Source organism: Ammospiza nelsoni, chromosome 26 (assembly GCF_027579445.1).
Source record: "Ammospiza nelsoni isolate bAmmNel1 chromosome 26, bAmmNel1.pri, whole genome shotgun sequence".
NCBI lineage: Eukaryota > Metazoa > Chordata > Aves > Passeriformes > Passerellidae > Ammospiza > Ammospiza nelsoni.
The window spans coordinates 3,922,448-3,935,429 of NC_080658.1; the positions used below are offsets into that span (position 1 = coordinate 3,922,448).

Here is a 12,982-nt window from a genome sequence, read left to right on the forward strand (position 1 = left end):
ATCTTAAAAACAAGTGATTGGCGTTTTTCACAGTGTGGACATGGAGATGTGGTCTGGCGGGGCTGTTTGCTGCCGTGCGGAGCTCAGCCGGACACAGCCCAGGCTGAGAAGAGGGGCTGAGCCTGGTCCGTGACGCCAAGCTGAAGGTGCCGGTGTCGGCGTCAGTGTCACTGCCGGAGGGGGTGTTGCTGCTGGTATGGGTGCCGGTGCTGCTGTTGGTGCCGATATCCGTTGCTGTTGTGGGTGTTGTTTCTGGTGTCAGTGCAGGAGTCAGTGCTGGTCCCATTGCCAGTGCCGATGTCGGTACTGATGTCCATTGCTGGTGTTAGTGTCGGTTCTGGAGTCAGTGCTGGTGCCGATGTCCATTGCCAGTGCCAGTGTCGTTGCCGATGTCCATTGCTGGTGTTGCTGTCAGTTCCGGTGAAAGTGCAGGTGCTGGTCCTGGTCCCATTGGCGGTGTCGGATCTGATGTCCATTGCCGGGGCTGATGCCCATTGCCGGTGTCGGCTTCATTTACGGTGTCAGTGCAGGTATCGGTCACGGTCCCATTGCAGGTGCCGGTGGCGGCAGCCCGGGACGAGCGGGGCTCGGCGGCCCCGGCGGGCGGAGCGGCAGCGCCCCCTGCTGGCCCCGCCCGGCCCCGCCCGCGGCGGTTCGTGCCCGGCCGCAGCCCCGGCTCCTCTGCCCGTGGCCCCCAGCGCGCAGTAATACACGGCCGCGTCCCCGCGCCGGGGCTCAGCGAGCCACAGCGAGCTTGAACTCCGATCTGCCGACACCGTCAGACGCCCTTTAGGGACTCGCACCGCCTTGGGAGCTTTTGCAGTGACTGCCAGGAGTTCGGGTTTTTGGCCAGGCAGCTGACGGTAAAAGTGGATGAAATCGCCAGTCCGGATATTGGGATGTGAGCACTTGATGGTGATGCTGATGCCCTCCGTGGTCTGCAGGAATGGGTCTTGCTTCAACTGGGCTTTGACCAAAGGCACTGTCACGGAAAGAAAAAGAAAAAACCTCAACTCCTACGTTCTACCTAGCTCTGCTAATCCACAGAACACCGCCCGCAGAAGCAGCCAGGAACACAGAGAGATGAGGAGGAAAACAGTTCCCAGAGGATGTCACGGAGATATGTAGGAATGGAAGTGTCCATTAATCGCATGTGCAGAGATGAATGCGTGAATGACAGAAGGATTAGCAGAGCCACGGGAGAACGGGAGGTTGTGGGAGAAAGCAGAAAAAGACATGAAGAAAATTAACAAGGGGTAAGAACTGACTTCAGCAGTTATAAAGATGGAATGTTTGTGAAGGTTTTGGCATGGAATTGAAGGTTGGGATGGACAAGAGGGAGGGATGAATGGGAGAAGAGTTCTCGGTGAGAGGTCTGTGCAGAAGCCAGGGAGGACGGCAGCCTCCGGGCACCTGCGGGATCACCCCAGCCCCACTCACCGATCAGAACCACGGCCAGCGCCGCCAGCGCCGCTGCCCGAGCCCGCCGCATGCCGCCGCTCCGCCGGCCGAGCCTCGCTGTGCCCCTGAGCCCCGGCTCTGCTGCGGCCGTGCCGCCTCCTCTGCGCCGCCCCAGCTCCGCCCCGGCCGCCACAGCCCCGGCCTCTCACGGCACCGGCACAACCAGCGACACAACGACCTTTGGCACGGCCAGGGACAAGGGACAGCTGTGTCCCATCGCACACAGCAGCGACACCGCCTGGGAAGCAGATCCACCCTGCACACACCTGCATTGGGCGGCTGCCGGCCCCGCTCACGCTGTTTGTGAGCCTGGGCAGCTGCTGCTGCTCTGTGCTGGTCAATGCTCGTTGTCTCTGGCATGGTCAGGACATTCCCTCCCGGTCAGGGACACACACGGACAGACCCAGGGCCATCCTCACCAGTGTGGAACCGCAGACAAATCCGTGCTTCTCGTGTGTCCCTGCAAACGGGGCTGCTCCGAGAGCACTCAAGGCAGGGACACAAAACCAGCCCTGGGCTCTGCTGAGGACATGTGGGGCCAAAAGCAGCAGGGCTGGAGTGTGGAAGGAAAAGGTCCCAGCCAAGGACAGCGGGTATTTTTCTTACCGTAGAGACTACACAATATGGAAATGAGTCAAAATAGTCCAAAACTTTTTCCTAAGGGAAATGCTAGGATGGATGCTACAAAAACCATCAGACCATTGTAGACACATGTGGATGAAAATTCTGGTGAGCATCAGGGTGAGATCAGAGTCCCTTTCCCAAGCTCAGCCTTGCACTGACACGTCCCCTCCCTGCCCTGGGTTGTTGCACAGCTGAGGAAGCTCCCTGCACCAAGGTGTCTTGCAGAGCACAGAGGTACAAGGCAGAGTCAGAGAGCTCCACTTCCTCCAGCTGCAGGACACTGGATTTGCCCGTGGTGTTCAGCTGCGTGGTGAAACGGCCGCTGCGCTTGGGGCCAGTCCCTGCTTGATAGGAGATCATCTCTGGGGCTTGGCCTTTCTTCAGCTGGTACCACTGCAAGCCAGTAAAAAAACTGGTGTGGTATTTGCATGTGGTGTGGAAGGGGTGTCCCTGCTTCACCAAGACTGGTCCATGTTCCTGGGTGACCGTGTCCTGCCCCGTGGTGCCTGGAAGAAAGTGAAGGTGAGCAGCTCCACGGGGAAAGACAATGGGAAGCAAATGGAAGTGGATGGAAAACCCTGGTGGAGAAAGCTCCTGCATTGGAGCAGAGTCCTGAGAGATTTTGGGCAGGGATTCGGAGCTCTCTGCTCTGCATCAGCAAAAGGAGAGCTGGGCTCTGTCCCTGCTCCTGCTCCATCTGCTTAAAGGACCAGGGAACAGGCTGCCATGCCTGAACGTTGTGTGCTGGAACCATCATCCCTCCAGCTGCCTGAGGTGCCCAGCGAGGTACAGCAGAAAGGTTCATGCAGCTTTCCCCATCGCTGTCATGCCTGAAAGCTCCTGAGCACACACAAAGCTGAGCTTGAGAAGAGGGAGCCCAGGTTGTGTCCATGGCAGCGAACACGGGGAGCTGTGGCAGAGCTGTGTCAGCCTGGAGGCAGAATGGAAAACCCTGATAATGTAATGGCATGAAAATCTCTGAGGTGCCCGGGGCAGATTAGAAAGAATTTGGGAATTTAGATCGAAATGGGAAGAGTGCTCGGTTGTAGGGACAGCTGAGATCTCCTGAAGCAACTGCAGGAGGATGAGAAGAGAGAGTTAGAGGCAGATGGATTGAAGGTGAGAGAAATAACATAGAAAGGACTGAGGTTTCCCTTCTCTCCTTTCCCTTTTCCTTTACAAACCAAGGAGCTTCTTCAGGAAACACTTGCAAAACCGCACAGAAAAGCAGATTTTCCTTTTCCCTTTATTCAAGGTCTTTCCCCTTTATTCACTGCCACTTCCCCATGGTCCAGATTTGGCTTTTGAGCATATCCTGGGCGGAAGAAGAAGAAGAAGAACAGGGGAGTCTTGGAGAAAAGCCAGGACTCACCCAGGAGCTGTCCCAGGAAGACGGTGAGGATGAGATATGCGAGCTGCATGCCGAGACCCAGCTGCTGAGTGACCAAGTGTTTGCTGAGCGAGGCAGAGGCAGGAAGGAGGTCCCAGCCCCGAGAGAACAGAGCTGTGGAAACGACGCTCGGCGGGAGCAAAGGGAGCAGCGGCGGGAGCAGGCGGAGCCATGGCCTGTCCTTGCCTGCCTGAAATGCTCCTTGTGCGTTTCTGGCTCTTCCAGCAGCAGCCCCCGAGGCTCCCTCAGCCATTGGCATTGTGAGCATTCCGTGCCCCTGGGGCATCAGTGATGGGAAGGGGCTGTTCCTGCTCAGCTCGCAGTGGAGTCCTCGGCTCCGCAGCTGCAATGGGCAGCTCTGCTGCACACCCAGGCCTGGGCATTTGGTATCTCAGGGGTTTCTTCCCTGCTGAGGTTTCTCACCGTCCTGAGGTGTCCTCAGTTCTGTGGGGTCACTGCTAATCTCCAGATCCTGATGGGTGTTGGAGAGCCCCATGGCTGGAGGGTGCACAGCCTCACACGCATTCCTAGGTGGGTGCTCCCTAACCCCACAGGACCCCCTCAAACCTCCATTATCCTCACGTTCCTCTTGTCCCTTCTTGTCGCTGACAAAGCTCAGCCTGAGCCAATTCACAGCATTTCCTAATGGTCCATCAATTAGCAGCTGGAGAGCTCTGAGCTCTCTCTTTGTGCTCTTATCACCTACTGCCAGATTGGCCTCATTGTGTGCTTTATTCATCACTTTCCCTTTTCTTTATCCTTTCCTTGTCAAAGGAGAATGATCCTGATGTGAGCCTTAGGGAACCAGACACTCTCAGCTTTCACATGCCCTGATTGTGGGCTCGTCTGAACTTGCTCAGACCAAGGAGTGTCTGAAGATGCTGAATGGTTCCTGTCCTCAGAGGAAATGGGGTCTCTAGAGCAACTCTCTGGGGGGAAACATCAAGTGGACTTCAGTCTTTCAAGAGTTGTCTCCCTGCAAAACTTGCAGCTCTGCTAATTCCTGGCATTTTCTTTTACTTATATATGAGATGTTACCAGTGTGAAGGGAAGGGGGATGAATCAGTTTTGGGGGACTGGTGAGTGTGATAGTGTCGTCAGGAGATTTGAAATGCTCCTGTACTCCAACCGATTTATTATTTTCCCTCTCGGAGGTTTTACTTATTCAGGAAGATGCTGAATGCACATCCATGGATGTCTGTGGACATCTGAGGATGAGAGCAAAATATAGAGAGGTGAATTCCATCCTCTGGTGGCATTAAAAGTACAGCTGCCTTACACAGCCAGGAGAGAATTCAGCTTGCAGTGTGGAACCGAGACATTTGTGCAGAGACAGAGATTTCTTTGTCACCTCAATGCAAACACCTCTCAGGCACTGACTTAGTGACCTGACAGATCTCCATAAATTAGCCCTTGTGTGCCCGTCGGCTGTGCTCCCAGCCCTGGTGCTCTCAAGGAGCAGCCGGAGGAGAGTCCGGTCTGTGTGTGGGGACAGTGTGAGCGCAGGTTGTGTGCGGGTTGGAGGCGTGTTTTGGGATGGGCGGGGCTGTGCGCTGTCGGTGCTGCGGGCTCGGGGCAGAGGAAGGAGCTGCGGAGGGGCGGCTCGGGAGCCCGGCGGGCGGAGCGGCAGCGCCCCCTGCTGGCCCCGCTCGGGTCAATGACGGTTGTGGTGTCCATGGTGTCGGTCCCGGGCCCATTGCGTGATCGGTAGCAATGTCCATTGCCGATGCTGGTGTCGGTGCTGGAATCGGCCCCATTGCCGTTGCCGTTACCGGTGTCGGTTGTGGTGCCGGTGTCGGTTCCGGTGGCGGCCCCGGCCCGGCAGCCCGGGACGAGCGGGGCTCGGCGGCCCCGGCGGGCGGAGCGGCAGCGCCCCCTGCTGGCCCCGCCCGGCCCCGCCCGCGGCGGTTCGTGCCCGGCCGCAGCCCCGGCTCCTCTGCCCGTGGCCCCCAGCGCGCAGTAATACACGGCCGCGTCCCCGCGCCGGGGCTCAGCGAGCCACAGCCAGCTCGAACGCCGATCAGCCGACACCGACAGCTGTCCTGCACTGCCCGGCAGCTCTTTGGTATCTTTCAGAGTGAGTGCGAGGAGTTCAGGTCCTTGGCCAGGGAGCTGACGGTACCACTGGATCCAGTCAGTGGGTTGGATTTTGGGATGTGAGCAGGTGATGTTGATGCCGTTGCCCTCGGTGGTCTCCAGAAATGGCTCCTGCTGTACTTGGGCTCTGGACGCAGCCACTACCAGGGAAAGAAAAAAAACAAACTTCAACCCCTATTTTCTAACCACCTCTGCCAATCCCCCGAACTAAGCCCGCAGAAACTATCAGGAACAGAGAGAGATGAGGAGGAAAACAGTTCCCAGAGAATGCCATGGAGATATGTAGGAATGGAATTGTCCATGAATGGTTTGTGGAAGATGAGTGATTTAATGACAGAACGATGAGCAGATCCACGGGAGAAGGGGAGGATATGGAAGAAAGCACAAAAAGACAAGAAGAAAATTAAAAAGGGGTAAGGACTGATTTCATGACTTATAAAGAAGGAATGTTTGTGCAGGTTTTGGGACAGAATAAAAGTTTAGTATGGAGAAGAGAGAGGGATGAATGGGAGAAGAGTTCTCGGTGAGAGGTCTGTGCAGAAGCCAGGGAGGACGGCAGCCTCCGGGCACCTGCGGGATCACTCCCTCCCCACGCACCAATCAGCACCGCAACCAGCGCCTGCAGCCCCGCGGCCCGAGCCCGCCGCATGCCGCCGCTCCGCCGGCCGAGCCCCGCTGTGCCCCTGAGCCCCGGCTCTGCTGCGGCCGCGCCGCCTCCTCTGCGCCGCCCCAGCTCCGCCCCGACCGCCACAGCCCCGGCCTCTCACGGCACCGGCACAACCAGCGACACAGGGACCTTTGGCACGGCCAGGGACAAGGGACAGCTGTGTCCCATCGCACACAGCAGCGACACCGCCTGGGAAGCAGATCCACCCTGCAGACACCTGCATTGGGCGGCTGCCGGCCCCGCTCACGCTGTTTGTGAGCCTGGGCAGCTGCTGCTGCTCTGTGCTGGTCAGTGCTCGGTGTCCCTGGCATGGTCAGGACATTCCCTCCCGATCAGGGACACACACGGACAGACCCAGGGCCATCCTCAACAGTGTGGAGCCACAGAAAAATCCGTGCTTCACGTGTGTCCCTGCAAACGGGGCTGCTCCGAGAGCACTCAAGGCAGGGACACAAAACCAGCCCTGGGCTCTGCTGAGGACATGTGGGGCCAAAAGCAGCAGGGCTGGAGTGTGGAAGGACAAGGTCCCAGCCAAGGACAGCGGGTATTTTTCTTTCCGTAGAGACTACACAATATGGAAATGACTCAAAATAGTCCAAAACTTTTTCCTAAGGGAAATGCTAGGATGGATGCTACAAAAACCATCAGACCATTGTAGACACATGTGGATGCAAATGCTGGTGAGCATCAGGGTGAGATCAGAGTCCCTCTCCCAAGCTCAGCCTTGCACTGACACATCCCCTCCCTGCCCTGGGTTGTTGCGCAGCTGAGGAAGCTCCCTGCACCAGGGTGTCTTGCAGAGCACAGAGGTACAAGGCAGAGTCAGAGAGCTCCACTTCCTCCAGCTGCAGGACACTGGATTTGCCCGTGGTGTTCAGCTGCGTGGTGAAACGGCCGCTGCGCTTGGGGCCAGCCCCTGCTTGATAGGAGATCATCTCTGGGGCTTGGTCTTTCCTCAGCTGGTACCAAAGCAAGGCAGTAAAACCACTGGTGTGGTATTTGCAGGTGGTGTGGAAAGGGTGTCCCTGCTTCACCAAGACTGGTCCATGTTCCTGGGTGACCGTGTCCTGCCCCGTGGTGCCTGGAAGAAAGTGAAGGTGAGCAGCTCCACGGGGAAAGACAATGGGAAGCAAATGGAAGTGGATGGAAAACCCTGGTGGAGAAAGCTCCTGCATTGGAGCAGAATCCTGAAAGATTTTGGGCAGGAATTCGGAGCTCTCTGCTCTGCATCAGCAAAATGAGAGCTGGGCTCTCTCCCTGCTCCTGCTCCATCTGCTTAAAGGACCAGGGAACAGGCTGCCATGCCTGAACGTTGTGTGCTGGAACCAGCATCCCTCCAGCTGCCTGAGGTGCCCAGCGAGGTACAGCAGAAAGGTTCATGCAGCTTTCCCCATTGCTGTCATGCCTGAAAGCTCCTGAGCACACACAAAGCTGAGCTTGGGAAGAGGGAGCCCAGGTTGTGTCCATGGCAGCGAACACGGGGAGCTGTGGCAGAGCTGTGTCAGCCTGGAGGCAGAATGGAACACCCTGATAATGAATGGCATGAAAATCTGTGAGGTGCTCGGGGCAGGTTAGGCAGAATGTGGGAATTTAGATCTAAATGGGAAGAGTGCTCGGTTGAAGAGACAGCTGAGATCTCTTGAAGTGACTGCAGGAGGATGAGAAGAGAGAGGCAGAGGCAGATGGGTTGAAGGTGAGAGAAATAACATAGAAAGGACTGTGTTTTCTCTCTCTTCCCATTCCTTTTACAAATTGAAGAGCTTCTTCAGGAAACACTTCCAAAACCACAAAGAGACGCAGATTATTCTCAGCCTTTTCCCTTTATTCGCTGCCATTTCCCCCATGGTCCAGATTAGGCTTTTGAGGATATCCTGGGTGGAAGAAGAACAAGAAGAGCAGGGGAGCCTTGGGGAAAGCCAGGACTTACCCAGGAGCTGTCCCAGGAAGACGGTGAGGATGAGATATGCGAGCTGCATGCCGAGACCCAGCTGCTGAGTGACCAAGTGTTTGCTGAGCGAGGCAGAGGCAGGAAGGAGGTCCCAGCCCCGAGAGAACAGAGCTGCGGAAACGACGCTCGGCGGGAGCAAAGGGAGCAGCGGCGGGAGCAGGCGGAGCCATGGCCTGTCCTTGCCTGCCTGAAATGCTCTTTGTGCGTTTCTGGCTCCTCCAGCAGCAGCCCCCGAGGCTCCCTCAGCCATTGGCATTGTGAGCATTCCGTGCCCCTGGGGCATCAGTGATGGGAAGGGGCTGTTCCTGCTCAGCTCGCAGTGGAGTCCTCAGCTCCGCAGCTGCAATGGGCAGCTCTGCTGCACACCCAGGCCTGGGCATTTGGTATCTCAGGGGTTTCTTCCCTGCTGAGGTTTCTCACCGTCCTGAGGTGTCCTCAGTTCTGTGGGGTCACTGCTAATCTCCAGATCCTGATGGGTGTTGGAGAGCCCCATGGCTGGAGGGTGCACAGCCTCACACGCATTCCTAGGTGGGTGCTCCCTAACCCCACAGGACCCCCTCAAACCTCCATTATCCTCACGTTCCTCTTGTCCCTTCTTGTCGCTGACAAAGCTCAGCCTGAGCCAATTCACAGCATTTCCTAATGGTCCATCAATTAGCAGCTGGAGAGCTCTGAGCTTTCTCTTTGTGCTCTTATCACCTACTGCCAGATTGGCCTCATTGTGTGCTTTATTCATCACTTTCCCTTTTCTTTATCCTTTCCTTGTCAAAGGAGAATGATCCTGATGTGAGCCTTAGGGAACCAGACACTCTCAGCTTTCACATGCCCTGATTGTGGGCTCGTCTGAACTTGCTCAGACCAAGGAGTGTCTGAAGATGCTGAATGGTTCCTGTCCTCAGAGGAAATGGGGTCTCTAGAGCAACTCTCTGGGGGGAAACATCATGTGGACTTCAGTCTTTCAAGAGTTGTCTCCCTGCAAAACTTGCAGCTCTGCTAATTCCTGGCATTTTCTTTTACTTATATATGAGATGTTACCAGTGTGAAGGGAAGGGGGATGAATCAGTTTTGGGGGACTGGTGAGTGTGATAGTGTCATCAGGAGATTTGAAATGCTCCTGTACTCCAACCGATTTATTGTTTTCCCTCTCGGAGGTTTTACTTATTCAGGAAGATGCTGAATGCACATCCATGGATGTCTGTGGACATCTGAGGATGAGAGCAAAATATAGAGAGGTGAATTCCATCCTCTGGTGGCATTAAAAGTACAGCTGCCTTACACAGCCAGGAGAGAATTCAGCTTGCAGTGTGGAACCGAGACATTTTTGCAGAGATAGAGATTTCTTTGTCACCTCAATGCAAACACCTCTCAGGCACTGACTTAGTGACCTGACAGATCTCCATAAATTAGCCCTTGTGTGCCCGTCGGCTGTGCTCCCAGCCCTGGTGCTCTCAAGGAGCAGCCGGAGGAGAGTCCGGTCTGTGTGTGGGGACAGTGTGAGCGCAGGTTGTGTGCGGGTTGGAGGCGTGTTTTGGGATGGGCGGGGCTGTGCGCTGTCGGTGCTGCGGGCTCGAGGCAGGGGAAGGAGCTGCGGAGGGGCGGCTCGGGAGCCCGGCGGGCGGAGCGGCAGCGCCCCCTGCTGGCCCCGCTCGGCTCAATGACGGTTGTGGTGTCCATGGTGTCGGTCCCGGGCCCATTGCGTGATCGGTAGCAATGTCCATTGCCGATGCTGGTGTCGGTGCTGGAATCGGCCCCATTGCCGTTGCCGTTACCGGTGTCGGTTGTGGTGCCGGTGTCGGTTCCGGTGGCGGCCCCGGCCCGGCAGCCCGGGACGAGCGGGGCTCGGCGGCCCCGGCGGGCGGAGCGGCAGCGCCCCCTGCTGGCCCCGCCCGGCCCCGCCCGCGGCGGTTCGTGCCCGGCCGCAGCCCCGGCTCCTCTGCCCGTGGCCCCCAGCGCGCAGTAATACACGGCCGCGTCCCCGCGCCGGGGCTCAGCGAGCCACAGCCAGCTCGAACGCCGATCAGCCGACACCGACAGCTGTCCTGCACTGCCCGGCAGCTCTTTGGTATCTTTCAGAGTGAGTGCGAGGAGTTCAGGTCCTTGGCCAGGGAGCTGACGGTACCACTGGATCCAGTCAGTGGGTTGGATTTTGGGATGTGAGCAGGTGATGTTGATGCCGTTGCCCTCGGTGGTCTCCAGAAATGGCTCCTGCTGTACTTGGGCTCTGGACGCAGCCACTACCAGGGAAAGAAAAAAAACAAACTTCAACCCCTATTTTCTAACCACCTCTGCCAATCCCCCGAACTAAGCCCGCAGAAACTATCAGGAACAGAGAGAGATGAGGAGGAAAACAGTTCCCAGAGAATGCCATGGAGATATGTAGGAATGGAATTGTCCATGAATGGTTTGTGGAAGATGAGTGATTTAATGACAGAACGATGAGCAGATCCACGGGAGAAGGGGAGGATATGGAAGAAAGCACAAAAAGACAAGAAGAAAATTAAAAAGGGGTAAGGACTGATTTCATGACTTATAAAGAAGGAATGTTTGTGCAGGTTTTGGGACAGAATAAAAGTTTAGTATGGAGAAGAGAGAGGGATGAATGGGAGAAGAGTTCTCGGTGAGAGGTCTGTGCAGAAGCCAGGGAGGACGGCAGCCTCCGGGCACCTGCGGGATCACTCCCTCCCCACGCACCAATCAGCACCGCAACCAGCGCCTGCAGCCCCGCGGCCCGAGCCCGCCGCATGCCGCCGCTCCGCCGGCCGAGCCCCGCTGTGCCCCTGAGCCCCGGCTCTGCTGCGGCCGTGCCGCCTCCTCTGCGCCGCCCCAGCTCCGCCCCGGCCGCCACAGCCCCGGCCTCTCACGGCACCGGCACAACCAGCGACACAGGGACCTTTGGCACGGCCAGGGACAAGGGACAGCTGTGTCCCATCGCACACAGCAGCGACACCGCCTGGGAAGCAGATCCATCCTGCACACACCTGTATTGGGCGGCTGCCGGCCCCGCTCACGCTGTTTGTGAGCCTGGGCAGCTGCTGCTGCTCTGTGCTGGTCAGTGCTCGGTGTCCCTGGCATGGTCAGGACATTCCCTCCCGATCAGGGACACACACGGACAGACCCAGGGCCATCCTCACCAGTGTGGAACCACAGAAAAATCCGTGCTTCACGTGTGTCCCTGCAAACGGGGCTGCTCCGTGAGCACACAAGGCAGGGACACAAAACCAGCCCTGGGCTCTGCTGAGGACATGTGGGGCCAAAAGCAGCAGGGCTGGAGTGTGGAAGGACAAGGTCCCAGCCAAGGACAGCGGGTATTTTTCTTTCCGTAGAGACTACACAATATGGAAATGAGTCAAAATAGTCCAAAACTTTTTCCTAAGGGAAATGCTAGGATGGATGCTACAAAAACCATCAGACCATTGTAGACACATGTGGATGCAAATTCTGGTGAGCATCAGGGTGAGATCAGAGTCCCTCTCCCAAGCTCAGCCTTGCACTGACACATCCCCTCCCTGCCCTGGGTTGTTGCGCAGCTGAGGAAGCTCCCTGCACCAGGGTGTCTTGCAGAGCACAGAGGTACAAGGCAGAGTCAGAGAGCTCCACTTCCTCCAGCTGCAGGACACTGGATTTGCCCGTGGTGTTCAGCTGCGTGGTGAAACGGCCGCTGCGCTTGGGGCCAGCCCCTGCTTGATAGGAGATCATCTCTGGGGCTTGGTCTTTCCTCAGCTGGTACCAAAGCAAGGCAGTAAAACCACTGGTGTGGTATTTGCAGGTGGTGTGGAAAGGGTGTCCCTGCTTCACCAAGACTGGTCCATGTTCCTGGGTGACCGTGTCCTGCCCCGTGGTGCCTGGAAGAAAGTGAAGGTGAGCAGCTCCACAGGGAAAGACAATGGGAAGCAAATGGAAGTGGATGGAAAACCCTGGTGGAGAAAGCTCCTGCATTGGAGCAGAATCCTGAAAGATTTTGGGCAGGAGTTCGGAGCTCTCTGCTCTTCATCACCCAAAGGAGAGCTGGGCTCTGTCCCTGCTCCTGCTCCATCTGCTTAAAGGACCAGGGAACAGGCTGCCATGCCTAAACGTTGTGTGCTGGAAACAGCATCCCTCCAGCTGCCTGAGGTGCCCAGCGAGGTACAGCAGAAAGGTTCATGCAGCTTTCCCCATCGCTGTCATGCCTGAAAGCTCCTGAGCACACACAAAGCTGAGCTTGGGAAGAGGGAGCCCAGGTTGTGTCCATGGCAGCGAACACGGGGAGCTGTGGCAGAGCTGTGTCAGCCTGGAGGCAGAATGGAACACCCTGATAATGAATGGCATGAAAATATGTGAGGTGCTCGGGGCAGGTTAGGCAGAATGTGGGAATTTAGATCTAAATGGGAAGAGTGCTCGGTTGAAGAGACAGCTGAGATCTCTTGAAGTGACTGCAGGAGGATGAGAAGAGAGAGGCAGATGGGTTGAAGGTGAGAGAAATAACATAGAAAGGACTGTGTTTTCTCTCTCTTCCCATTCCTTTTACAAATTGAAGAGCTTCTTCAGGAAACACTTCCAAAACCACAAAGAGACGCAGATTATTCTCAGCCTTTTCCCTTTATTCGCTGCCATTTCCCCCATGGTCCAGATTAGGCTTTTGAGGATATCCTGGGTGGAAGAAGAACAAGAAGAGCAGGGGAGCCTTGGGGAAAGCCAGGACTTACCCAGGAGCTGTCCCAGGAAGACGGTGAGGATGAGATATGCGAGCTGCATGCCGAGACCCAGCTGCTGAGTGACCAAGTGTTTGCTGAGCGAGGCAGAGGCCGGAAGGAGGTCC

At 56.8% G+C, this 12,982-nt stretch overlaps 2 protein-coding genes and 3 gene segments (V, D, J or C); 1 reads left to right on the forward strand and 4 right to left on the reverse strand.

Moving 5' to 3' along the window:
• The window catches only part of LOC132084239 (feather keratin Cos1-2-like), a 55,730-nt gene that overhangs the window by 26,460 nt on the left and 16,288 nt on the right, over window positions 1–12,982 (forward strand). The gene's annotated exons all lie outside the window — the stretch shown is intronic.
• On the reverse strand, window positions 1,607–3,506 carry LOC132084057 (T cell receptor alpha variable 1-2-like). The segment is given in 3 exon segments: window positions 1,607–1,699; window positions 2,296–2,591; window positions 3,458–3,506. Coding segments are annotated over 3 exon segments (438 nt in total).
• LOC132084059 (uncharacterized) lies at window positions 3,867–6,221 on the reverse strand. The gene is given in 6 exon segments (XM_059489037.1): window positions 3,867–3,973; window positions 4,043–4,095; window positions 5,109–5,316; window positions 5,370–5,418; window positions 5,420–5,712; window positions 6,170–6,221. Coding segments are annotated over 6 exon segments (762 nt in total).
• On the reverse strand, window positions 6,336–8,215 carry LOC132084060 (T cell receptor alpha variable 1-2-like). The segment is given in 3 exon segments: window positions 6,336–6,428; window positions 7,025–7,320; window positions 8,167–8,215. Coding segments are annotated over 3 exon segments (438 nt in total).
• On the reverse strand, window positions 11,045–12,918 carry LOC132084061 (T cell receptor alpha variable 1-2-like). The segment is given in 3 exon segments: window positions 11,045–11,137; window positions 11,734–12,029; window positions 12,870–12,918. Coding segments are annotated over 3 exon segments (438 nt in total).